The sequence below is a fragment of the Furipterus horrens genome, unplaced genomic scaffold, assembly GCF_987537825.1.
Source record: "Furipterus horrens unplaced genomic scaffold, mFurHor1.1.pri manual_scaffold_8, whole genome shotgun sequence".
In the NCBI taxonomy this organism is placed as follows: Eukaryota; Metazoa; Chordata; class Mammalia; order Chiroptera; family Furipteridae; genus Furipterus; species Furipterus horrens.
In genome coordinates, this window is record NW_028327178.1 from 72333150 (window position 1) to 72360532 (window position 27383).

The window sequence follows — 27383 nt, forward strand, 5'->3', positions numbered from 1 at the left end:
TTGGACTCTGGCTGAGTAATAAATTTCCCTGCGCAGCAAAACGGTCTTTCTTGAGGCGCACCTCGCTGGGAGTGTTTCTGCTTCTGTGTTCCTGTCGCGGCCTTGTGGGCAGCGGCTTCCGCGTGGCCCGGAGCGAGGGTAGGCTCCGCGTAGTATTGCCCGGCTCCAAGATGGATGGCAGCGGGTACGGGGGAGGCAGCTCTGGGGGAGCACGTGGCGCTCTACTAACCTTTCTTGGGGCTTCTGGGATGGTGGCGGAGTCCGGAGGCCTCCTGCCGCCGGGCGGCCGGGAAGCTAGTTGGAGGCGGGGCCGCGGCCGCCCCTCAAGGCGCCCTGGCGGCGGCGGCGGCTGCCAAGCTTCTTCTTTCCTCGCACAGCCAGGCAGCCCCCGCTCGAGGCCCGCGTCACCATGGCTGCGGTTCCCGAGTTGCTGCAGCAGCAGCAGCAGCAGCAGCAGGAGGAGGAGGAAGAGGAGGACCGCAGCAAGGTGAGGCCTTCTGCACTTGGCAGGCTCCAGGACGGGAGGCCCCGCCAACCTCCCGGCGCCCCTCGTTCCTTCCCTCGTCCCAAGGGAGCGTTGGGGCTGCTCGTGCACCCGTGTCTCGTAGCGAGGGGCGTCGCTTGCCCAGTACCCGGGCGCCCTTTGTTCCCTGAGGGCTGTCCCGGGAGCTCTGTGCGGACCCGGGGAGGAGAGAACCGGAGGCGCGGGACCGTTCCTAGTGTCCCAGTACCGAGCGGGCGCTCGGCGAGTTTCTGGAGACCCGAGAATGTGTTCTTAAGTGAAGAGTTTTTAAAACTTATATTGGCCTAGTGAAGACTGGACGGGGAACCTGAAATCGCCTTAACATGCAACAAACGACAGTGGTTTTGTTGCCTCCAAACTGCCTCCCCACCCTTTTAGGAAACTAATTTTGGCCCAAATACTGGGGGAGTTTCATCAAGTAAGAAATCTGAAGCATGTTTGTTCCAGCTTTATAAAAGCTTAATGCGTTGTCACTGTGGGAGTTGTGTAATATTTAGTGAGTGCTCAAATACTTGAACTCAGTTTTTACTTTTAAAATTTGGGTATTTATGTAAGTTATTTTTATGCTGCTTAAATCTTGAGGTATAGAAGGTAACTGTTGAGTTGGTAAAAAAGTCCATTACATTTTCTGTAACATAAAAGACACATTTTTCATTTTCAGCAATAACTGTTGATGTGGCTATTTTGAGTATGTTGGCTATCTCCCACTATTGTCTTCTAGTGGGTAGAGTGGCCAGGAGTACTGACAAACATCTTCCAATGCATAAACAGCCCCACAGCAAATAATTATTTGGCCAAAATGTCAGTAGTACCAGGGAACTTAGCAAACCACTTTTGACACGTTCTGCATACATTGCATAATTTTTTAAAAGACTTTATTTTCAGAGAGAGGGGAAGGGGGAGAGAAAGAGAGGGAGAGAAACATCACTCTGTGGTTGCCTCTCGGGAACTGGCCAGCAACCCAGGTGTTTTCTCTGACTGGGAATTGAACCGGTGTCCCTCTTGTTCACAGGTTGGTGCTCAATCCACTGAGCCACACCAGCCAGGTCCATTGCACAAGTTTTACTGTTCTTTTTTTGCATTTCAGTTGTGGTTTTACCTTTGTTAAAATAATAAAGTATAATACACTGAAACCGTTGCATATCTTCTTCTGTCTTCAATATTAAAATGGCTACACAAATTCACTTAATTCTGATGAGTTTTTATAGATTTTTTTTTTTTTTTTTTTAAGGCATGCTGAGAAGACAGCGGTCACCATAGAGTCTAACAAAATTGTTTCAAATGGAGTGAAAGGCAACTAAGCACTACTAGAGCCATCTTCCGGAAAAAACAGACCTTTTGGCCAACCCAATAATACAGTAAAATCAGGTTACTATGGTCAGTTAAAGAATTAGAGACAAGCCTTCGATGGTTTATTGCCTCTTTATGTTTGAGTTAGTGTCACAATTAATGGACCACAGACATGTGCAAAGTTGTCAACAAAACTTTCTGATAGAAATGAATAAGTAATCTAGAAAAAAGGCGCACTCATATTTAACCTAGAAGATATCTTAAAATGTTGCATCTATTTTAGAAGTCTTACTTGGAGGGACTGTTTTTCATCTAGTAAAAGTACCAAATTGTTCCCAAAAAGGTATATTAGTTATTGAAGTGCAACTTTGTGATGAGGGTAGTGTAAAAATGGAGTCGCTCAGAAGACCATAAAGATGCAGTGAGCAGGAGAATAGGAATTTATTGGGAGAATCAGCAAGCAGGGAGGGAGCCCTGCCACGTGGTCAGGACTCTGAACTCCTAGGGGAGAAGGGTGTTGCTTTATAGGGGGAAGAAAAAGGGGGTTTTGAGCTTTGTCGGCCATTTGGCTGTCTGGCAGCTGTGGGTTAGACGGGCTGATCAAAGCAGAACGTGGTTTAGTTTATTTTCAGTTCGAAGCACCCTGTTATCTCCCAGGCAGCTGCAGCCGCGGCGGGGCATGGGAACTGGGGATGTCAGATAGTAGGGTCTTGGAGTATTTTATTTTATTTGAAAACTGAAAGAAGTAACTTGTTCTTTTTACTAAAACAGTGTGGGAACTTGAGACTATGATTCTTTCTAGAACATTCTAAAGGTAGTTTTGTATTTAGAAGTTTAGGTGCTAAATAGGAATTTTGATAGTAATTTGATTCACACACACACTTCTTTCTTGACCCAAAATGTTTTAGACAGCTGTGAAAAAGGACTTAACTGCTTCAACAGGCCTTCCTATTTGTTAGTACAGTATATGATAGCTGGTATTTAAAAAAACTTGTCCATTCTAATCCAGCAAAATGGTACAATTATGAAAGCTATTTCCTGCCCCCTGGTTTTTAGTGGCTACAGGAAAAATATTATTTTCCTACAGATTTTTTATTAAGAAATAAGGAAATAATAAAACTTACTACAATAGTACCCTAAAGATGGTTTTATTTTGCTTTCTGATCCAATTCTAGTCCTGTGTTGTGGATCATCTAGATGGCTTTTACTGTTAACCTAAAGGAAGTTTGGGACAGGTGTAAATTAACAAGAGGCCAAATTTTAGGCTAAGCTGTGGTACCTAAAAGAGCTTTGTCAGTTAACAGAAATATTTTTATAGAAAAGTTTAAACTTCAATTATTGGCTTTGGAATTTCCATGAAGATAGATGTTCATGGTCTTAGACCCACTAATAAAGTAGGGAACATAATTGACTTGAGGATTTTGAATGCTTGTAATGTCCTCCTCCTGCTAGTTCAGCAAAAACTGAAAGGAATATTGGTCTTTATCTGGTAGTCTGACATTTATTTAGCTGAAGGTGTTGGGATTTGTCTCCTATCCCAAAAAGCAGTTTAAGGGGAAAGTGCATGATTCTTAACTCGTTCTGTACTGGTGGAAAATAATTTTATTTTGATCTTTAAATTTAGAAAAGTAAGGTTTTTACCAAGTATAGCACCTGCAAAAGTTAACTGAAGCATTAATACCATTGGGTTCCATTTTCATAATAAACTAGTTATGTGTAATTCCCCACTGGCCCGTGGATGTTCTCAGGTGTCTGAAGGTTTTAGTGGGTAGGGGGAAAGTAATTGGAAGTTACCTTGATCTGCAGTCATTTTGCTCCTGGATTCTCCAGACCTCCTATTTGCCAAAAAGCCATTTAGATAGTTGGGCATCGTGTTCAGGTTCCCACTCAGGTTCAATGTGTATCTTTCTGTGGTGATGAGTCTCCTTCCCAGTAGTCTAGCAAATCTGTGGCAAAATGAGTGTGGTTCCTGATTGCCTTCCAGGACTTTTTTTAAAATTCTTAAATTGGTAATAGACTGAAGTAAGTTGAGCACATGGAGAAGCTTTGCAAGGAGTAGCTGGTAGCCCTCCCAACCTAGTACTGTTACAGCTTGGTTCAGTAGTTGGTTACATGGGCTTTGGGTGAATGGTTGGTGCTTCCTCAGAACCAGACATTAATATTCATGCTGCTACTCTGGTTTGCAGTTTTTTGTTAATTGGTGTGGAAGTTTTCTCTAGGGACGTTTGACTATCCATCAGCTTGGGTGGAAGAATGTCCTAAAATTTGTTGCTGTAGGAACAGTTCTGAACTTTGATTAATACAGTTTTACTAATATTTGTGGACTCATGCTTTTTCATTTAATAGTTTGACTTCATTTTTCTTTTCTAAACTCTGGAAGTATGACTTATAAAAGCTGCCCAAGCCTTAGTTCTAGATCAGTAACTTGTACAGCATTTTAAGATCCCCATGATCTGCTCACATTTTTTTGGCTGTAGGAAGAAATGGTCAAGGGAGGCTACTAGGGAATTTACTAGATCCTGAGATTTAAATTCTCATTTGGTGTGGGACCTGGTAACTGGTTAAAACCTAATGTAGAGCTTTAGTTTAAACCAGGGTTTTTCAGCCTGAGTGCTGTTTACATTTTGGGCTGCTAATTTTTTGTTATGGGGAATTGCCCTGTGCATTGTAGGGTGTTCAGCAGTATACCTGACCTCTACTGGGTGACAGTAGCTCCCTTCATTCCAGTAGTGACATGTCAAAAATATTCAGACATTGTTAAAAGTTCCTTGGTTGGGAACCACTGGTTTAAAACTTCCCTCCCTAAAATGGTGTGACGTGAGGGGGTCCAGGTTGTGTTACAGAGGCTAATATTTACTTGCCAGGTTGTTTTTGTTTTTGTTTTATGTTTGTTTTTTTAGTTTTTTCAGATCCATAATTGATAAATTCTAAGAAAATAACGTGCTGTATAAAACAGGCGTTGTTGACTATCTTTGGGGGAATTAGCGCCCCCTCCCCCAACAGTGAGGAACTTTATCAAAAAAATTGGTAAAAGGTGATTTCCTTCACAGTTTCTGGGCAGTTTTGGATTACAAAGGAGCCCCTGTGCATTTATTGTATTGGAATTTAGTGCCCACTTTGGATGGTGGAAACCTGAGGCTCTGATGCTACAGCACTCAATACATTGGGCTAGAATTGAAGCTCACTGACAAACGTGCTGCAGGGTAAAACTTAGTTTAAAATCTTGCTTTTTAAAGCATTTTGCTCTGTTTAGTATCAGGGCCTGGTTGCTTGAGGAAATTAGGCAAGAATAGTTATATAGGGTAATATTCTACAAATAGCCATTGGTGAAAGGTGCATGCAGTGAAATTAGATAGTATTTTTAGGGAAACAGCTTTTTAATGAACCCAGTTATTTTCAGGAAAGTTTCAGAGCATTGTGATTATGCCTTTTCTCTTTTTAAAGTTTGTTTGTTTGTTTTTAGAGAGAGGGGAAAGGAGGAAGAGAGGGAGAGAAACATCACTGTGTGGTTGCCTCTCACTCGCGCCCCCAACTGGGAATCTGACGTGCAACCTAGTCATGTGCCCTGCTGACTGGGAATCAAACCAGGGACACTTGGTTTACAGGCCAACGCTCAATCCACTGAGCCACAGCAGCCAGGGCTTCCTTTTTCTTTTTGAAGCAGTAAAGGAAGACGGCTGCAGCGGAACATCTTATCTGAATGTGGCAAATTTGTTTCTACAAGTATACATTGAAAGTTTCTCTGCATAATCTAGCTTTCCAGAAAACTTCATCTTCAACACCCGTTTGTTTTTTGATTGGCCATTGAGGTACTCTTAAGAGATAGCCCTTCTAAAAGAGGGACATGAAATTCATCAACTGTTTCATACCCCAAAGGCAAACCATAGATAATGAGGGAGAACTGTGCAAGTTGCAATTAGAGGCTCAGGAGGGACTGAACTGCTTCAGTTCAGATATTGGGTTTTAGCTAGATCTCTTCCCCCCTTTGCATTTACAAATTTGGTGTAACTTTTTCAAGTACTGCTCTGTGGTCTGGACAGACAATTGTAATTTTTTTCAGAAGAGCTGCTTGTATTAAACTGGCATGCATTTTCTGCTTGAAGAGTATAGTTAACTGGTTTTTGAGGAACACGCCCCATCATTCTAGTCATTGTTAATGATGAGTACAAATGCAGAATCTGATTTCTCGGGCTTTCACTTCCTCTTTCTTGAAGAGCAGTACAAAGCTGCTGGTGAATGATGAAATGAGGTATTGGACTATTTAGAGTTAAATCATCTGGGATTGTGTAGTACCTCTGACTCAAAGTGGAAGAAATGTCACTGGGAACAGGCAGCCTTCTCTTCTCTTCATGCTGTCATTTGTATCTCAAATGCTTATGATAAAAGCTTAAGCTCAGACAGCTCTCCCTGTTGCTGAATAATCTTTGTTGGAGGTGAAGGTAATTAAAAAAAAAAAATTAAACCTATTTCTATTCATCTTGGTTTGATCATAAAGGTCAAGCAGTGAGTGATCTTAAATACCCTCATCAATAGGAGTAATATGTAACATGTCAGGTTTGTGTTATAGCAGAAGGATTTGATAAACCAAGCAATTTTGGGGAAGGAGCCTGGATAGGATTGGGTAGTAGGTGAAAGGCTTTCACTTAGAATGGAAGAAATTAGTTTTTCATTTGTTCAGCTGCTTCCCCTAGGGGTGCATGTTGATTCCCAGTAGAATTTCTGTGCTAGGAGATCCTTAGAGATCATATAGTTCAGCCCTTTCGTTTTGTGAACTCATTTGAAAATAATCCATGTATCTAGTAATTAGATGGGTTTCTTGAAATGAATGTTCAAGCCAATAATTCAACTTAATTTTTCTGGTTCTTTGTTGGGATTTGACTAGTTCATGGGCTTTTTGCAGCCTTGTGAAATGATGATTGAGTTTATCCATTCGCTGAGTACGCTGCACTGACCTTCTTCCAAGCCTCGGTTCCTGTTCTGGGAACTTGGGGCTAAGTAGTCTCCAAATACCCTGCAGTCTGTGGTGTTCTACTATAGACAGCTTGTGTGTTGGACTGCCGGTAAGAAGGATTAGTGTCAGCAGGGATGGGTCCCTCTGGGTCCCATCCCATCAAGATGAGTGGTGGAAATCTGATCACTTGCTGTGGCCCTTTATCTAATTTAAAAAATTTTATGACTATCTACCATAACTTTTCACTAGCTAGTAGACTGAGCTCTTTAGAAGACTTTGGTTCTGTTATTCTTGAAGACTGATATACTAGCAGACCTGAATTACAGGACAGGGAAAACACATTGGGGGTGAGGAGGGAGGCAGGAGATGAAAAACAAATAGTGGTAAAAGCAGAGCTCATTGCAATTATTTTCAGTACCACTGCCATAAGGAAAAGCTGGGATAGAATAGATAAACAGGTTTTGGTTACCTTCAGGGTGGAAGAAAACAGTAACGAATAATTTGAGTAGCAGTATTTGACCCATAGTTTGGAGAAGAATGTGGTAGCTTTTGTTTGTTTTTTTTTAAAGAATTTCTTACAGAGCACTTCCTTCCTGTGAGTTGAAAGAGTAACAAAGTAATATGTTGTTTCATAAGTATGCATCTTGTGAGTCTTGTGTGTCTGCAAGCAGAACATTTTGGGGTTTATTTCCTCACAAATGAGTATTGGACTAGGCAAAGCATGCATACTTTTCCAACTGAAATACGGTGTTTCCTGCTTCCTTTGATGAGAGTGAAAATTTGATCCAGGAGGCAGGCTTGCTTCTTGCCTCTGTGTTGGCTTCATGCTGCTAACAGATCATTCATAGATGACTTGTCATATGGGTTTTGTTACTGGTAGGGGTTTTAATTCCTTACGCAGTGGGATGACGGATAATAAAGCAAATTCCTTAGGAGAGAAAAACAGTTCGAAGGGAAGACTCACTGATGTAATATGTGCTGGCTAATAAGTACGTTGGTTCTGCTCTGGAAGTGGAAACCAGAAAAACACTTAAATATATACTTAAATTGAGTTGGCCAAAAAGTCCCTTATATTTCTTTCCGTACAGTGGCTCTAGTAGTGCTTAGTTGTCTTTAACTTCGTTCGAAACAATTTTGTTAGATTGATTGTGACAGCTGTCATACCAGCATGTATTTTTTAAAAAATCAAAATTGGGGAATTTTTGTGCAGTCATTTTAATACTGAAGATGGAAAAAGATATGCAACTGTTTTGATGTACTATGCTTTATTATTTCAACAAAGGGGAAAATGCAAAAAAAAAATTTGTGCAATGTAAAGTGGTTTGCAGAATTTTTTTGTACTTCTGACATTTTGGCCAAATAATTCTTTGCTGTGGGGCTCTTATGCATTGGAAGATGTTTAACAGTACCCCAGGCCTCTACCCACTAGAAGTCCACAGCAGGAGATAGCTGACATACTCAAAATATCCAAATCAATAGTTACTGGTGAAAATGAAAAATGGTACAGAAAAAAAAGTAACAGACTTTTTGGCCAACCCAATACAAGTAGTTTTATCTGTCTGTTGCAGTATTCTTGCAACATTCAAATTAAGATGGAGATAAATAGGGGCAGGCATATTCAGCTTCTTACATTGTATATAAAACTGGTTAAATTTTAAATGGCAGCCCTTGCTGCTGTGGTTGGTTTGGAGCGTCATCCTGTAACCAAAAGGTTGGGACTTTGACTTCTGGTCCAGGCATGTACGGGAGGCAACCAATCGATGCTTCTCTTGCATTGATGTTTCTCTCCCTTTTCTCGGAAAAAAAAAGTCCTCGGGTGAGGATAAAAAAGAAAATAACGGCTATTCAACTAGCTCACATTTTAGCAGATAAGAGTTATTGTGGCGATGGTTTCTTTTCCATTGTGTCTTGTTATTTTGACTATAGCACTAGTGTAAACCAGTCTGTAGTCACCATAACAACACTTACTGTATCTTCTCTGTTCTCCCTTGTGGGTTCTGAATTTCAGAATCTAGCCTTCCATATTGTCCAGTCACATAGGTGTCCTTTGTCATCTGTGAGCCATTAAACCTTTTGAAGAGGGAGCTTTGCAGATACTGTTAAGTCTTGTGCCAGAGTGAGTCATAAGAGAGATTTGGACAAAACGTGGTCCTTAGCTCAGAGCTCTATAATTGTCCTGAAGCCAGTGTCATGTTCCCCAGCTGGGAGACTGATGAATGAATGGGTGAGAAAATGCACAGGATCTTTATCAGTTTTTCTCCTTTTCAGGCTCTTACTGAGAATTTAAGAGTTTTAAAACTGTTACAGATTGCTTTCTAAATGAAGCAGTGCTTTTTTATTCTTCTCCCCCACCCCTTGTCACAAGATCATTGTAATCTTTACTGTAAGGATTAATCTGGTAGGAAAGTTCATTAGGGGCTGAAACACCACCTAAAAGTTTTGGTATGTGGTACAATGGTTTCTATAGAAATCTACAAAATGAAGTTAGTTTTAAAACTAAATATTTCATTGTTTGAGAATAGATGTTTTAAGTTTGATTCTCACAAGTGACCTAAGGGAACTGGGAAGTTGAGAAATTAACCTGACTTGGTTTTGAAGCCTGCCTTTCACCACTGATTTAAATAGCCATTCTTGGCATTTTGACATCTCTCGCCTAAGTCAGAGACTTGGTGTTGGCTAGCAGTGCTGAGCAGTAGTACTCTGGATGGATGCTTATGTAGGGTAGGGAATAGAGGTGGGTGAATGGGGGACCCAGTTCTTACACCCTACATCCTGGTGATTTATTTAGCAATTACTGTGGGGTATTGGTTTTGTTGACTAAGCAGAAGAAGGAATGCTGAGCATTTAATCACATGATGCTTCCAGAGAAACAGTGCTGTGCTGACTTAGAAGTTTTAATTTAACAACTTCTTTCTTCGTGGTGATTTTATCTGCTTCATTTTCTGGAAGGTTATGTACTACATTATAGGTTAAGTTAAATATGTCCTCATCACAACTCATACCAAAAACCGTATTTCTTTGGTGACAAGAAAGGGAGATTGTAATATAGTGTATAGTCTAGGCCATTACCTCTGTGGTTTGGGGGATGGGAAAAGAGGTGAAACCAGAAGATAATAGTTAAGTGGAACAAAAGCAGCTGGTAAAGTGTATTGTAGCTTTGACTGTGGTGCTTAGAAATAAACCACTTACTAGATTACGTTCCCCTTGGGTCCTTCAATCCCTAGTTTCAAAGCTAGTCTGAACAGAGTTCACAGACCCATTAAGTTTGTTTGGCTTATAGTGAGCTAAAATGTAGTTGTCAGCATGTTCAGAAATTGAGAGACTGCTAGAAACTGGGATTCATGACTTTTTAAGGAAATGAAATCTCAAGAAGCATGTCAGTTGTTGCTGAGCTCAGGGAAATGCACCTTAAACCAGCCCCATCTTTTCTACCAGTGTTTGTTGCCCTTTTTACATCTGCCCACTTTGTTCCTGGTCTGAGTCTGACATATAAAAACATAAGATAGGTAGGGTGTTCGGTATTTTCTGCAGTCGAATTTTAGTGTATATTTTGAGATCTTTTTGATCTTTGTATCTGCCCAGTTGTAAGTTATTGGAAGGAAGGAAGCTTTTATCAAAAACATGTCAGACCTAGAGTCACAAGTCACAACTATGACAAAATGAAGTATCCCTGACCTTCAGGCTTATCTTTGTTTGTAGAGAGTTCATATAAATGGATATGCCAAATAAGCAAGTATTTCATAGGAGTCATCAAGAATTTATTTGGGAGAAGTATGTAGGTTGAGATGTCAGGAATTTAAAAGTATATTGTGATCTTACTAATACCTGATGCTAAAATCAAACTGGATACAGAGAAAAGAGAGGAGTGATTTGTGCATTTTTAGTGGGTATATTTAATCTTTTCATACCTGGTTGAACCTGTTTTTCTAATTTCAAAAGATAAGTTTATCGGTCCTTGGTCTTGAACTTTTTATTTTGAAGAAAAGAATCCAAAATGAAATTTAGGTGGAAATACCTCAGTATTCCCTGTTCTCATCCTCTTGACTCCAGTCTTTACTTGGCATTCTCTCTGCAGTAATCTAGAGGGTTAGAACAGCTTTACTGTAGTACTAGCTAACAGTTGGGGTGGGGTGGGGTGAGATGCCTATTTTCATGCCTAGTTTTTTGTCAGGCCTTCGTATTGACCATATTGTCTGCTTTAAGAATTAGAGCATTTATTATACTTAAAATTTGGTATGAAAATCATTTTAACCACTTTTTCCTAACAGCCCAGTTCTTTCAAAAATTCTTTTTAAACTGGCAAACATTAAGGTTGGGTGTTATTTTTCCCTCTGAATTTCTAAGTTAAAAAATTTGTTGCTGTTGTTTCCCCGGGCGGTGCTCACACTTACTTGTCCCTTATATGTAACAATAGTGTGAGTCTGCTAATTAGGGCCTTTGTTAGTTTTACAATTTATTTTCTTCTGTCTAGATTTCTAATCTCTCCTGAATATAAATGGGTCCACTCTTGAGCCAGATTTTTCTTTGTCTTTTGACCTAAAATCCCATACCATATGACTGTTCTCTGTTTTCCTAGTCTCTTCTTTCAGATATATGTAGGGTCTGGTTAATGCCTCTTGAAATGTTCTTTACAGTTTGGGCATTTATGTAAGAAGTTCAAGGTTTCATCCTGTCTAGTCAGGCTTTTTTAGTAACAGTTCTTCCAAGTGTTGGATTAAATGTATTGTTTATGTAGACATAAACAAGTACTAATGCACATTAGTAATGCACATTAGAGTCATAGTTGCTTTGTTTAGATCACAGGATTACTTTGGATCCAACTGGGCATCTTAGACCAGATTTCTTTCCCCACTGTTTCAAATAAACTTAGATTTATCTCAACTGACTTTGTTCTAAATGATCTTATATAACTTTTTAAATTACTATCTCCCATTTTTAGAAGGGTACTTTTTTAGAACTAAAATGAATTTGAGACTAATAACCAAAAACATTATTTCAGCTGAGATCTGTATCTGTGGACCTGAATGTTGATCCCTCGCTTCAGATTGACATACCTGATGCACTCAGTGAGAGAGATAAGGTCAAGTTTACAGTACACACCAAGGTAAGTGCGACAGAATGACTTCAGTAATAAAAACAGTGCTAGGTTACAGCCTTGTCATTTATAGTGGCAGTGAGAAGAGACTTCCTGAACTGAAAGGGCTGCCATTTGTAGTGTAGCAGCACTGCTAACTAAGCACCTCCCTCATCTTGTAGTAAGTCTAAATAAGTGCTCTTGCTGCACCATTTTCCACTATGATGGAACCCTAGGGCATTGCTAATGTTAAATGTGGCTTGTACTCTGCTATATGAAGAAGCAAATCAGGCAAAGTGATGGAGACAGACCTACCTACACACCTTTGTTTTTAATTTGCATGTGTGGGAAGTGCAGCTTTCCCCACATTTACTAAGTTCTTGGCCTTTGCCCAGCTTATTTCTTGTGATTCAAAATTTGTCTCCAAATTTTTAATTTGACAAAAGCAATATACCAATCTGGGAAATGGAGAAAAAGTTTAATCTCTCAGAATCAGTCCTTTCTCCTTTTATATTAGTTAAAATGTATTGAATGCTTGTTTTATGCCAGGAACTGTGGTAATGTATTTAATTGTCTTTTTATAACAACTTTATGATGGTGTTTTATTATCCCCACTTTAGAGGTGAGGAAACAGGCACTGGTTTAAATTAAAGCAAATATCAGTGGGTTCTCTCCCACATGATTTTTTTCTCTTTAATACATTGATGGCTTGATTTGCATACCTCAGTTACTCAAAAGGTGGTGTGAAGACTACACATCTACCTGAGTTGACCTGAAAGTGGAATTTTGTGAAAAGAATTCCTTAAAGAACATGTTAAATCTTGGCTATGACTTTTCATAGTGGCAGGAGAGCTTGTGTTGCTGCTTTTTTATTCTTTACTAGATCTCATTGTGATGTTTTATTTTGCAGAATTTTCCCATAGTGCAGCCCAGGAAACTCAAACCACTTTATCTAAAAGTGGTAGTTACAGTAAACTTTTCCTTTCTTTATAGACCACACTGCCCACGTTTCAGAGCCCAGAGTTTTCTGTTACAAGGCAACACGAAGACTTCGTATGGCTACATGACACTCTTTCTGAAACTGCAGACTATGCTGGGCTTATTGTAAGTGCATTTTGGAAAGTGCAATAACTACTGAAGCCAGTTTCTTCTACCTTGTTGTTCATTTGTTTAAAGAGACTTTTGCCTGTTTTTTCATAATGGATTGTGAAAAGTCTGATTTCATCTGCCAGCTAGAGTATGTGCTGTTACTGTTAAAGTCTAAAATACATGAGAACAGTGCTAAAGCTATGAATGAATCGAAGCATACAGTCTTATATGACTCAAAAATGTTGTCTACTCAGGGAGTAAAGGAGGCAGTTGTCTGTGTTCAGCTCTTGAGGGTTAGTGCATGGCTGCAGGAAGAGACCTGCTGATTTTAAAGGAGAATTGAGTGTGGTCTGTCTTGTCAGGTAGACTGAAGAATCTAGCCAAATAATTAAACAAAATTAGTACTGAAGCTTGAGTTTAAGAATGTTCCCTTCACCAAATAATAGAATCTTTTGACTATCCTTTGGAATTAAAAATTCCTTTTGAAGTCTAGATACTATAATCCTGATGATTCTTCATTGGCTTTATTTTAGTATTGATTGTAATTTGTAAAGTTTAAACTGACATTGAAGCAGGATAAACATCATTGTACCCTAAACAATTGTCCAGAATAGATAAACTAAACAAGTGAGTGCCCAGTTGTCAGGAGGACAGTTTTAAATGGCCAAAAGGAATAAGGTTAAGAGAAAAATGGGTTGACTACAGGGCTGGCTGCCTTCTATGCATAGGCCCCAACTAGACTATCACCACTGGAGCAAAAAAAGCTCACACGTTACCTGCCTCTGCCGCAGATCCCACCTGCTCCTACAAAACCTGACTTTGATGGCCCTCGAGAGAAGATGCAGAAACTGGGGGAGGGTGAAGGCTCTATGACCAAAGAAGAATTTGCCAAGATGAAGCAAGAGCTGGAAGCGTAAGTGGATCTTCTTGATGGGACTTTATCTTTTGAAAAGAAAAGGAGTAATGTGTACAGAGATAAGAAGAGCCTGACAACTAACATTATTATTTTATTTATTTATTTTTTAAGTATAATAGTTAATTATAATAGTTACTAGTGCTGTTTTCTAAAACTACATTTTGTAGAGTGTGGGGCATAGTCCTGAATTTTTTACCTTGACTTCCTGGGGTACGCTAACTCTGATAGACAAGTAGTTTCCTCTGTATGGACTACTTGTTAGGAATGCTGGTCTGGCATAATGAAGTAAACCTTTGTATCTATATATAAATAATTCTTCAAGCTGCTGATAATGTACAGTGCTTTCTTTCCTGAAGTTTGATTACTGGAAACAGTTGAACTACATTACAGTGAATGCTATTACAAAGGAGCATTATGAATAATAACCATATTGAGGGTTTGGAAGAAGTCCAGGTCTGCAGGAAATTTTATTTTACTTTGGCTCTAATATAATTCACATAAAAATGGGTTTTTTTAATTCTGTATCATAGTTGGAGGTTTACATTAAAGTTTCTTATGGAACTATTCTTGAACTTTATCTTTCCTTTCTCCCCTCTTCTACCATCCGTTTATTGGAATTCAGGTGCTCATTTCAGCAGTTCTCTTTAATTCTCTGTCCCAAGCCCATATTATTATCGAGGGCCAGTGCTCATCTAACTCCAGGTCCTGAATTAGTCACTTGAGTGACTGACATGACCGTAACTGCATAGAAAAGAACTGAAGGCAAGGCTCAAGTTTCTGTCGGGAAGTTAAGTGTGTTCTTTAGTGTCTAGATTGAGGTAAAGACGCTTTATAATTTTATAATTTTTCTGTGTGATTTTGTGAGTACGTTTATTAAACCAAGGAAGGGCTTAGGACAGAAGAAGCAACAGGAGAGAGACTAGGTGGGGCTGTTTTGGCTCTCTAGAAATGTTATAGGAAAGAAATGAGCCAAGACAGGCTGCCAATGGCTCACTGAAAAGTCCGAGAAAAGGGGGCCTTAGAGACAGGTTCAGGGAGTAGCCTGGGATGAGCTGAAGCTGCCCTGTTCATTGTTCCCTGGTTACAAGTCTCTTGGGGACCCTTAGAATTTAGGAGATGAACTCCTGGGAGGGAGAGCGCTGACTACTTGGTCATGATGACTTTTAAAGGCTGGGAATTTAGAGGCATTCCAGGGATGGTTCTCAATAGAATATTCATCAGCTTTATGCTGATGCGCAAAAAGGAAATTCTCTTTATCCATCCTTGGGTGTGTGATAATGTTGAGCCTTATTAGACTCAGTGCTGTGTATATGGCTGCAGAATTAAAGGGTTTTTCATTGTTTTAAAGAAACCATTGTTCTGGTGGCTGCTAAATACCAGCAGTATTTCCATTAGATTTCAGGCTTTGCAGACTTCCTCCATCAATCCTAGGTAAAATACCACTTTCCTTCTTTGTTGCTCATTTCACAGATTCCAAAATGGCAGCTACCTTATTATTTAACTGGATATAAAGAAACACCAAAATGTTTAGATTACGTTCAGATATTTTGCATTGTGGCGTGAGCAGAACTGTGATAATTGGGTACAGTAGTGGTTGCTAGTTGAGTGGTGCTAACTAAATGTATCTCTTTTAGTGAATATCTTGCTGTCTTTAAGAAGACTGTGTCCTCCCATGAAGTCTTTCTTCAGCGGCTCTCTTCCCACCCTGTTCTCAATAAAGATCGCAACTTTCATGTTTTCCTGGAATACGATCAGGATGTAAGACGTGTTATTTTTTATTTTTATTTGTTTTTAGAGAGAGGAGGAGGAGGAGGAGGGAGAAAGGGAAAAAAACATCAATGTGTGGTTGCCTCTTGCACACCCTGAACTGGGGACCTGGCCTACAACCCAGGCATGTGCCCTAACTGAGATTCAAACCAGTGACCCTTTGGTTTGCAGGCCAGCGCTCAATCCACTGAGCCACGCCATCCAGGGCAGGATGTAAGACATTTTTTAAATCCCATTTTCATGATCCAATAAAATGTACAAGACTATACTTTAAAAATATACTTGATGTATTTTTTGCAAAATTGACTTTTAAAGTTCGGAATTTCTTACCAACATAGTGGAAACCTTTTATTGATGACACTTCTCTCCAGTAGGTCAATTATGTAAGGCTGCTTAAAGATTTTGACCTTTTTTTCTCCCCTCTAAAGTCTAGTTTTCTCTCCCAGTTAAGTTTAGGATTGTTAGAAGAAACTTAAATTGATCCACATTTTTCTTCTTGACTACCTTTTTTTAAAATTTATTTATTTTTAGGGGGTGGTTGGAGGGAGAGAAATGTCGATGTGTGAGAGAAACATGAGTCGCTTGTCTCTCACATGTCCCTAGCTGGGTATCTAGCCCAAAACCTAGGCATGTGCCTTAACTGGGAATTGAACCAGCGACCTTTCAATCCTTGGGATGACCCCTAATCCACTAAGCCACACTAGTCAGGGTTTGGCTACCTTTTGGTTGACAAGACTTGAATACTTTGTTTCTATTAATCTGTATGAGACAAGCCCCGACTTAGAATTTTTCTGTCTTCTAACCAGTGAAATTTAATAAGCAGCATAGAAAAAATAATTTCATCAAGGATCTAAAAGTCACTAAGAGTTGGTGCCTAGATAGTTTTCAAAATACCTATGTTATACTTAGCTGTTTATTTGATATTTTAGATATGATGGTTAGGATGAAACTTGTCTTAAATCTTTGTGGATGTGCCTGTACTAGTAGTAAACAGTGTTACTTGAAATGTATTCAGAACTTAGAAAAATATATGTTTCATAAACTATTCTTTTGGGATTCTGTTTCTTCAGCTAAGTGTTAGGCGGAAAAATACCAAAGAAATGTTTGGTGGCTTTTTCAAAAGTGTGGTGAAAAGTGCTGATGAAGTCCTTTTTTCTGGAGTTAAGGTAAGTGGCTTTTAGCTGTTGAAGAAAATTCTTGACCTCGTGTGGATAGGTGACCTTTTATTTCTTTAGAAAAGGTATTTGTGAAGCAAATTAACTTCTCAGAAATGTAGTAATTTCTTTCAAATTTTGGCTGTTTTCATCTCCTTGTTGAGTTGTCGTTTATTTTCCCCAAATATCCCATTCTTTCCATAGAGAGGGGATAAGAACCTTTCCACACTTAAGTCTTTATCTTCTCCTTTTTTGTAGAGAAGTTCAGTTACTTTTTTTATTTTTTAATTAGCTGTAAGAATAGTATTTCATGTCATTCTCCAGAACTATACTGTCTATTTTGGTAGCCCCAGACACATGACAGTTGAGCACTTGTCATGTAATTATGTGGTGCATTTAAGGCACCAAATTTTTATTTTAATTGCATGCTGGATTTCAAGAATCTCACTGATATTTTTGTTTTAGATAACTGATTAACTTAAAGGTAATTTCACTTGTTTATATAATGTGGCCACTAGAAAAATTTGAATGGCACCTGTGGCTCCCACATTTCTACTGGATGGTGCTGTTCTAGAAAATTAAATTAATATACAAGTCTCTTAGTAACCTCATATAGGTGTGATTTATTTCTTCATTCCTCAGCCCCCTCACCTCCTTTTTAACTGTGTTACCTTAATAGCTACTTTTGGTTCTTACTTGATCACTTGGGGCTTAAGTAAGGGTCCCAGAATATAGGTGCTGAGTACAGGGGGCATTGTCAGAAATCTAGGAGCTCTTTGATGATCTCATTGGCACAGTTTAAGGTGTGTGGGACTTTTATATACCTGCCCACACATTGCGGGGTGTTTGGTGTCCCTGGCTGGTGCCCATCAGATTCCAGTTTTGCCTCTCAGTCTGGAAGCAACCAAATTCATTCCTCTTCTACATATGCACACATGCTACGATATGGTACCCCAAAGTTAGGTAGCAAGCAATGCACTAGGCAGTACTGTACTATTGCTCTGGCAGACTTGCTAGGTATTAGGATACTGGAATATTAACAAGGCATTGCTAAATGGCTCTTTAGGATGGTTCTCTGTTGACATTTCCTGCCAACACTTGATTTTTGCTACTCTTGATTATGAAATGATATCTTGTAAGTCTGTATTTCTCTGGTCTGTAGAGATTAAACTTAAGCATGAGCTTATTTCCTTAATGTTTCTTCTAATACAAAATACATACTTATATTCTTTAAAGTTTGGCTTAAGTTTTATTTTTCCTCTCCTTTTAGGAGGTAGATGACTTCTTTGAGCAAGAGAAGAATTTCCTCATTAACTATTATAATAGGATCAAGGATTCATGTGCGAAAGCTGACAAAATGACCAGATCTCATAAAAGTAAATACCATTCACCTACTAGCCATGTAGCTTTGCTAATGTGCCAGTTCTGTTCATATAAAACAAGCTGTCCTTGTTTCTGTAGATGTTGCAGATGACTATATCCACACTGCAGCCTGCCTGCATAGCCTGGCTTTAGAAGAGCCCACAGTCATCAAAAAGTAAGTGTCTGTTGGAAAAGCTTTTACCCTAATTCTCTTATCAAAAACTACTAGGTTGTTTAATTAAAAGTATAATGAATAATGACTACATAATTTCATATCTGTTTTTGAGCACAAGCTCATTAAGGATAGATGGTTTCTAGCAACTAAAATCTTTCCCTCTGAACACAGAGACTCTTTGTAAGAGGACTCAGGGCACTTCCTTACAAGCATGTGGCTGTTTTGTTAAAACCTTTATTTCTGTCAAGGTTTTATTACATGTCTCCATTTCTTTTTGATTATTTTAATTTTAGAGTTGTCTTTGAAATTTGCCTTGTGTGTTCTCTGGCATCACAGTGCTTGCCACTTTACCTGACAATAGCCTGGGCTGACTTGAAGAGATTTGATTAAAGTGATCATAAGGATAATGTGATGACCTCAATCTGGTCTTGAACTTCTTTTTAATTTCTCTATACTGGTCGTTTTTGATGTGAGACAGTATCCTATGTAACAGCTAGGCTTGGTATAACAGAAGACAGTATTACTGATTCGAATGTGGAAGTCAGCTAATGGCAGAACCGAGATGAAATAGAATATATTTATGGGTTTGGGACACCCATGGTAGTGGTTCATCAGAAGCTGACAACTTTGACATTGGATAAGAACTGGGGACATAGGTTATGCATGGCAAAATGGCTGAAGGGACACCAGGAGAGGCTGATACCCATGATTGTGGCACTATAGATGCTCAATTTTATAATCTTATTTACCAGATTGGGTCAACTGTGATAAAAGGACTACTTTGATACGTTAATTGTAAAGCATCCAAAAGCAAGGACTCCTGAATTTTGTCCATTCATGTCTTGGAGTATTGATAAGATCCTATGTCATACATTATTCAAGGCCTTAAACTAAAATCATGTATATGTTTCAGGTACCTAATGAAGGTTGCTGAACTATTTGAAAAGCTTAGGGTAAGAATTTTTATGTTGGTCTTCATTATATATTTTATGACCTATAGATTTCTGCTTATGTCAGCGATTCTCAACCTGTGGGTCGTTACCCCTTTGGGGGTCGAACAACCCTTCTACAGGGGTTGCCTAAGACCATTAGAAAACACATAAAATTACATATTGTTTTTTGCGATTAATCACTATGCTTTAATTATGTTCAGTTTGTAACAATGAAAATAGATCCTGCATATCAGATATTTATATTATGATTCATAAGAGTAGCAAAATTACAGTTATGAAGTAGCAATGGAAATAATTTTATGGTTGGGGGTCACCACAACATGAGAAACTGTATTAAAGGGTCGTGGCATTAGGAAGGTTGAGAACCACTGTCTTAGATGATGGTGACCTTTATTTTATTTTAATAGAAAATAGAGAGTCGAGTCTCCTCAGATGAAGATTTAAAGGTGACAGAGCTCCTTCGATACTATATGCTCAACATAGAGGCTGCTAAGGTAAGTTCTTTAAGCCTGCTTTGCCATGAACCCATAAGAGGTCTGGTGTTAAGAGATTTATTCTTTTTGTTAAAAATGAAGGAAAATAGGAATTTGTCAGGGTTGTTTGTATAAATGATGTGGACCTAAACAGAAATGTAAACTGAGCAAGTTTGAATTACCAGAAATTCAGTTTATTGAGGAATAGCAAAGGAATTGCAGTTTGGAAAACACATGCTGTAGCAAATACTACACTTGCGTTAGATGAGGATACAAAGAGTGGGAAGTCCAGCCAGAGTTCAAGCAGTAAGTTCATTGGTTTGAGAGTGCTTGTCCCCAAGCGGTAAGTTCATGGGTAGATTGTTTATTGGTCAAGAAATTCTTCTGGGTCTTCTGTAAATCTGTCATTTATATGAAATTAACCTCTTAGTTCTTAAGTTCTGTTCTGGGGGCGCATGCATGAGATTCTTCATATCATATCTTTACCATTTTAGGTTGAAATCTTTTCACATTTGTATGTCTTTTTGTGGCATTGTATCCTTAGTTTGTATTGCTTGCGAGCAGTATGGGTGGTGCTGAATAGACAGATAATAGTTTTGGGGGTTATGAGTTACTGGATGCAGGACTTAAGTGAAGGTTTGCCAAAAGGTCTATTTCTGAGGCAGAAAAGGTTTTGGGACTTGTGAATTTTTATTGAATTGCAGTTGTCACTGCAACCGTTGAGTCCTAAAGCATTACTTAGTAAAAAGCAAGACTTGAGAGGCTAGCAGAACTACCTTTTGGAATGAAACATGCACTATCCACACATTCCTGAAAAGAAATTGTGAATTATTTTTAAGTGAAATATACTGAGTCAAGCAACATAAAATTTAAGAGGGAAAATATATAACAGGAAAATGCCATCAGGATGTAGAAATTCATTATTTTCCTCATATTTTGGTTTTCTTTTAGTTAATTTGTCTTTTGGCATGTCTCCTTGGTCTTTGGGTTTTTCTTTTTCTTTCTTTTTTTTTACTTTGACTGTATCTTTAGTGGATTTAAGTGCCTATAATAAAGTTTTTTGCATATACACAAAAGTGGCCATAATTGAACTTCATGTATCTGTCATACATGCATTCTATCTTTCCATTTTAAGTACTAAGGTAATTTCTACTTTGCTCAGGGTAGACCCTACCCCTAGAGTCAGGGTTTTCCAGATAGGGTTATAAGAATGTTTTTACTACCTCATTGTCCACTTGCATTCTATTCCCATCGTTTAACTCAATCCTGCTATATAACTGCACATGTTATAATACACGGTTAATTTTTTTAAATTACTTTCCTAAAAAAAATTATTTTTTTTTCACATGAAGAGTTCTAAAAAAACCTCAATAATACCATAAGAGTTGTTCCCAGCCTAATCTTGAGATATAAAAATGTAATAATGGAAAGGGGGTCATAGAAGTAGATTAGATTCTTGCTGTCTAACCCTCCAGTTAGTGCATTGGCACTGTAGTGCTTGAAATATTTTAACTACCAAGTCGTATCTGTTATTTTTCTTCTCAGGATCTCTTATACAGACGTACCAAAGCCCTCATTGACTATGAGAACTCAAACAAAGCGTTGGATAAGGCCCGGTTAAAAAGCAGAGATGTCAAGTTGGCTGAGGCACACCAGCAGGAATGCTGCCAGAAATTTGAACAGCTTTCTGAATCTGCAAAAGAAGGTTGAGCAGGGCCACTCTACTTTTTGCTTTTAATTTGTAAATTATTTCAACCTTATAGAGAGAAGCTGCACAAGTAGTGCAAAGAAGACCAAATTTACATTCTTTACTTGGGATCCATATCTGTCCACAGTTCTTTTTGCTTTGTCACTTGTCACACATGCTCCCGTGTGTGTTTTTATAAACACATTGGCTTTTTTTAACCATTTGAAATTAAGTTTTCTATAGTATGGCTTTTCCCCCCAAAAAACTGCATTTCTCTTACTGCCCTATAGTACAGTTATTGACTTTGGTAAACTTTGATACAGTATAACACAACCTATATTCTTACCTTGTCTTAGTAATGTCTCCCAGTCTAGGATTGCATTAAGTTATCATAGTTCTTAGGTCTCCTTTAATTTGGAAGGAACCTTTCTTAGCCTCTTTTATTTTTTTTTTATTTTTATTTTTTTAATTTTTATTTAATTGACATTTTGCCCTCTGGAAGACCATAATAAGAAGTTCCTCATTTTGGGTTGGTCTACTTCTCCTCATGATTAGATTCCAGTTATGCATTTCCAACAGAATACAATATAAATAATGTGACCTCCTTAGGATGTGGTATCTGAGGGCATGTTCTATCCATCTTCCGCTAAGCAATTTCAAAGTTTTGTGGTATTAATTTTGATTATCCAGTCAAGTATTATTGGATTTCTCTACTATGTAGTTAATTTTTTTTCCTCATGCCACTAATTAGCACTTCATGGGGAGACTATTTTAAGACCATGCATATATTCTGTTCATCAAACTTCCCCAAAATGTAGGCTGTGTTGATGATCCTTGTCTGGTGGTTGCAGGAAGGTGATTTTTCCCTTTCCCCAATTCTAGCATTCCCTTTCCAAATTAGTACTTGACATCCTTTAAGCACAAGCCTTCCCTTTTTCTCTATTTCTTTGTTATCTTTATTAGAGTCATGGGTTCCCATTTTTGAAAATAGTTTTAAAATTAATGTACTAACTTATTTTGGTGCTTAAATTGTTCAGACTTAGCCAATGACGAGTGCCTTTAATCTGACATGTTCTTGTGACAAAGCCCCCATTCTTTTGAGCAGTTACATGTTCTATGCTAATCTTACACCTTTTCTACTCCAGCCCTAGAAAGTGCCATTTCTTTCAGGTGCCCATGTTCGGTTTTTTTTTTTTTTACTTAAGGAATAGTACCGAGATGGGGTGCTAAATAGGCTCATTGCGCTTGTGGAGTGTCTGTTTCTGGGCCCTTCTGACAGCAAGGAAATATAGGGGTGTGTGCAGATGAACTTTGCTTCTCTCTTTCTCCCCTCAGGAATCATGAGTCCATGATGATGACTAAATTTCAGGACATATCCACAGGGGTTTCTTGCTTATTTTCCCATTCCTTTTTAATACAGCTTAGCTTTTGGGGGCGGTGGTGTATCATTTCCATTGAACATGAATGTAATATGTAGTCATTTCTTTAAGGGATCTCACTACCCTGTAGTTCTTACGGGCTATGGCCCATGCCAGGGCAAAAAGTAATGAATGTGTCTTTGAGAACAAATATAATTATAGTGAGTCTGTACTCTTATTCACTCTCAAAACACTTCACCCCCTCAAACCTCAGGTTCCTGTGAGAAATCCCAATCTCATATTAAGACTTTTCCCAAAACTCTTTTCCTTCCTGTAGTTTTTTCAAAATCTAGGAATATTTGGAAATGTCCTGATAATAGCTGTGTGAACAATAGAATTCTACTCCTTTGTCTTGGCTCATATCTATTCAGGATCGTAATGCCTTAACTGTGAGGATCAGAGCTTCTCTGTATAAAAATTTTGTAGATGGCATGCAGACCTCATGTGGCTATTTTTTGGATTTTTTCAAAGGAACCTCCTTGCTACCCTATTCTTAAAATAAGTTCTCGTCTTCTCCCACTTTTTTTTAAGCAGCTAATTTAAATTTATAAGGAAAAGAACACACTTTAAAACTACTGAGGTGTGAGCCCTGGCTGGGTAGCTCAGTTGGTTAGAACATCATCCCAATATGCGAAGGTTGCAGGTTCAGTCCTCGATCAGAGCACATACAAGAATCAACCAATGAATTATAAGTGGAACAACAGGTCGATGTTTCTTTCTCTTTTACCCCTACCCCTTCCTCTCCCTCCCTTTCTCTAAAATCAAATAAATTTTTAAAACTAATGAGCTGAACTCTTAGGTTATTGTGCAGGCCAGAGTTTAGTGGCTGTGGGGGTTTCAGAGGGGATTAAAGAACAACAAAAGTTTTAAAATGGCACCACTTTAGGCCTCTCCTTAATTGCCTGAGATTTATCCCTGTGTTATTAGATATTTATCCTCTTTATTTGAATGGTGAACCTTGTATGATATTTAAAAGTAAAATAGTCCAGACAATTCAGAGAATAATGGGTTTTATCCTGTTTGTCTTGTCTTTGGTCCCATTCTTAGTAAGATTTGTGGCTGAATTGATTCGAGTCAGTTTAATGAGCATAGTAAAACAATGGTGTGGGGAGATAGGTTAGTATAGAGTCCTGGTGCTGTGTGCAAGGCCTTAGAGGAAGGAGGAGCATTTATTCAGCCTAGTATACCCAAGGTACGGCCATTAACACATCACTATAAAAAGTTTTGTGTGAATTTTTACTTTTTGATATGGCTGCTTGTATTATATTTCTGTCGGACATGATACAGAAGGATAAATTTGATCCTATGTAGCCTAGAGCACCCGCTTGAGCTAGGGAGGGCTTTCAAAGTTTAAAAAAAATCCTTGAGAAAGTTGTTGGTTGAAGTATGTGTGACTCACCACCTCCCCAGTCCTTCATCTACTATCGAGTTGGCCAAAACGCTGGTTACGTTTTTCCATTACATAAAAAACATATATTTAATTTTTACCAATAACTTTATTGATTTGGGTATTTTGAGTATGTCGGCTATCTCCTACTATTGGCTTTTAGTGGGTAGAGGCCAGGGGTGCTGCCAAACTTCTTCTAATGCATAAGACAGCCCCACAGCAAAGAATTATTTGGCCAAAATGTCAGTGGTACCAAGAAACTTCACAAACCACTTCTGACACGTTCAATCAGTCACACTGCACAAATCTTTCATTGCCTTTTTACCTTTCTTGAAATAATAAAGCATAATAGACTGAAAATGTTGCGTGTTTTTTTCCATCTTCTTTGTTAAAATTGCTGTACAAAAATTTTGCCAATTTTGATAAGTTTTTTAAAAATGGCATGCTGATAAGACAGCTGTCACAATACAATCTTAACAAAATTGTTTCAAATGAAGTTAAATACAACTAAGCACCACTAGAGCCATCATATGGAAACTAAACAAACTGGCCATCCCAATACAAACATTGGTACCCAGAAGTTAAGGTCAAGGCTGCTCATCTCAGATTCTCCAAGTCAGTAGCCCTTCTGTGATTTTTGATGCTCAGTGATTGGGTGGTGGTGCTCATTTAAAGGCAATGGGAAGCATCTTTACCTGGTCCATAGAATGGGATGCGTACCAATTGTAATATTAAAGTGTAAGAAAATGTGGTGCTTCAAAGCTTTGGAGGTAATTTATTTGTAAAAATGATATTTGGAAGTTGAAGATAAAAATTGTTCAACTTTTTTTGGTAACTTTCTCTTGTAGAACTAAACAATTTCAAACGAAAGAGAGTGGCAGCATTTAGAAAGAACCTAATTGAAATGTCTGAACTGGAAATAAAGCATGCTAGGGTAAGTATTGAAATTAAGCCAACAACCTTTTGGGCTTTTTAAAAAGTTTTTTCCCAATTTATTATCTCAATGTCATTAGGCAAGTGGGGGTTGCTGTGTGATTTTAATCTCTTGTAGTGTAGAGGAGAGCCACTTGTTAAAAGTATTGTGCAAAACAAAAATTCATAATGTCTTGGTGAAATACTGCTTTTGAGAAGCATTCTTGATGCCAAGCTACCCTACCTCCTCTAAGTCCTGTGGGGAACACTTTGAAGAATCTGTTTTAAATTGTGAAGAGATCTATCATACCATTATAGCTCTTAATTATCTGTAATTTTCATGGAATACATTTTTAAAAATAAATTGTCTTCTAGTTTTGTTCAGTGTCCTCTTGTTACTCTCTTTCATTTAGAAAGGATGAAAACTTCCTTGTATATATTTGATGCCTACCTTAATTTTGCCCGCATAAGTTGGAGAATATTGGCTCTCAGTGCTGGGGCACATTAGAATTTACTAGGGAGTTTTTAAGATTTCTTGTGGACCAGACCAGTTCACTCAAAAGTTTTGGGGATGGCTTTTTGGGCGGTTCCTGGGTGCAGCAGATATTGGTCCCCCCCGAGAGTGCTGCATGGTTCAGGGCAACTGAGTAAGCCCTTGGGTCAGCAGGGAGCCATTTGACGCGGGTGTCACTGGCTATCAGCATTAGTTCAAGCAAGGAAACAGAACATTTGTGTGTTTTGAAATCCTTTACCGTGACTACAACATAAATGTGTTTATTTGCTTGTCTGTTAAGTCCAAGTTCTTTTAAATTTAGTTTTAAAGTATTATTTATACATAACGTTCTTCATATGCTAAGTTTTCTGAATTCCTTTAAGAACTTTGTAAGGCAGTTCGTGCAAAGGTCATATATAAATACTTACATTTTTCTAATTTAAATTCTCACCCATAACGAATTTTTAGGAACTTTTTATCCAGTCTTTCCAAAGCATTCATCTTCAAAAAAAACCACTTTTTTATGTAGTAGTTAGGTTAATTTTGCAGTAAGCAGAGTTGGCATGACTGCGTTGGGAGCAAACCTGGGGGCTGGGGATGCCACTGTGGAGGTGCTGGAGCAGCAACAACTAGCTCTTTAACTGTGAACAGTTCCAGACCCTCTGAGGGAGAGGAACTTGCCAACACAAAATTTGGGTGAGGAGTGTAAGTTGTGATTCAGTTGTGATTTAATGAAGAAAAGCACTAACCCAGTTTGGCTGACGTCATATCTTATGTGAAAAGCCAGGTCAGTGGGTTTGAGTTGAGTTTAGTTTTCACATAGATATAGGAAGTCTTGGACTCTTAGAGTGCTTCATTGGTCTACTTTGATTTTTTTTCCCCCAGAACAATGTCACCCTTTTGCAGAGCTGCATTGATTTGTTCAAGAACAACTGATTTGCCTTTTCTCTGAATGAAGGATATGAATGTGAAGGCCAGCATCACTTGGACTTAAATCATTACCACGAAAGATTTATTACCTTTTACTTTAGTTTAAAATTATGTTAATAAATATTTTGATTTCTGAAATTCCTAACACTTAACCATGATGGTTTAAAAAAATTTGTTACATGCTACTTGGACACAACAAATCTTTTCCTTACGCATTTAATTAGCTCAAAGTGCGCAGAATTCAAAACTTGAGTTCTCCTGTAATTTGTTTTTAATTATTAAGAAAGGGTGCAGGAAATATGTGCCTTCTGGAAACAAGTATAAGCAGTTGCCTGGAGCATGTAGTCTAGTCTCATGGTTTCATGTGCCCATGTCCCTGCAAACCAGTTGTTTTATGGTAGGTGTCAATTACAACAGATAAGTCAGGTACTTGTTACAGGTAACAGACATTCCATTCCTTAATTAGGTGACTTGCCCCATTCTTATCCTCACAGTTCTTTAGTCATCTTAACTGTCTGTACTATAACAAGAGCAGGAACATCTCATTTATCTTTCTTTACCCTTTGCAGCACCATTTTTGTAGTTGAGATATAAATATTTGAGGGGAGGGAAGTATCTTAAGGGTATAAAAACCAATTTTGCTACTGTAGAAAATGGCCAGATCCACCTTAAGAAAGATGTGAACACCCTTCTTATGGGGGTGAAGGGGATGTTCATGTTTGGACTTTTTATATATAAAGTGTATAATAAAATAATAAAACATCAAATGGAGTGTTTCTGTGTACAACAAACCCAAGACAGCAGTGTCAGCTAAACCTTGGCCATGGTG

At 38.4% G+C, this 27383-nt stretch overlaps 1 protein-coding gene and 1 non-coding gene across 4 annotated transcripts; both read left to right on the forward strand.

The window, feature by feature from the left end:
* On the forward strand, window positions 1–26701 carry SNX5 (sorting nexin 5). Of its 3 annotated transcripts, none has more exons than XM_090286015.1 (14): window positions 1–138; window positions 378–487; window positions 11764–11868; window positions 12832–12942; window positions 13719–13840; window positions 15478–15601; window positions 16681–16776; window positions 18035–18140; window positions 18226–18301; window positions 19215–19254; window positions 19662–19748; window positions 21273–21432; window positions 25068–25153; window positions 26510–26701. In XM_090286015.1, exons 2-14 carry the CDS (start codon window positions 410–412, stop codon window positions 26558–26560), a joined length of 1242 nt encoding a protein of 413 aa, XP_090142141.1. In that variant the 5' UTR covers window positions 1–138; window positions 378–409; the 3' UTR covers window positions 26561–26701. The 3 variants fall into 3 exon arrangements, with proteins under 3 accessions (XP_090142141.1, XP_090142142.1, XP_090142143.1); XM_090286016.1 differs by having other exon boundaries at window positions 382–487; XM_090286017.1 differs by lacking the exon at window positions 1–138 and adding an exon at window positions 1755–1900 and having other exon boundaries at window positions 420–487.
* Window positions 6718–6951, forward strand: LOC150003151 (small nucleolar RNA SNORD17). Its single transcript, XR_016512893.1, has one exon. It is a non-coding gene; the product is annotated as a small nucleolar RNA SNORD17 (small nucleolar RNA).
* Window positions 26702–27383: the final 682 nt, after the last annotated feature.

What these genes read in the sequence shown, in the direction of transcription:
- SNX5 (XM_090286015.1), top strand. Translation starts at nt 410, where the DNA reads ATGGCTGCGGTTCCCGAGTTGCTGCAGCAGCAGCAGCAGCAGCAGCAG. An exon ending in AACTATTTGAAAAGCTTAGG is followed by an intron (nt 19,255 to 19,661) that starts GTAAGAATTTTT and finishes TTATTTTAATAG; the next exon opens with AAAATAGAGAGTCGAGTCTC. An exon ending in TCAACATAGAGGCTGCTAAG is followed by an intron (nt 19,749 to 21,272) that starts GTAAGTTCTTTA and finishes TTTTCTTCTCAG; the next exon opens with GATCTCTTATACAGACGTAC.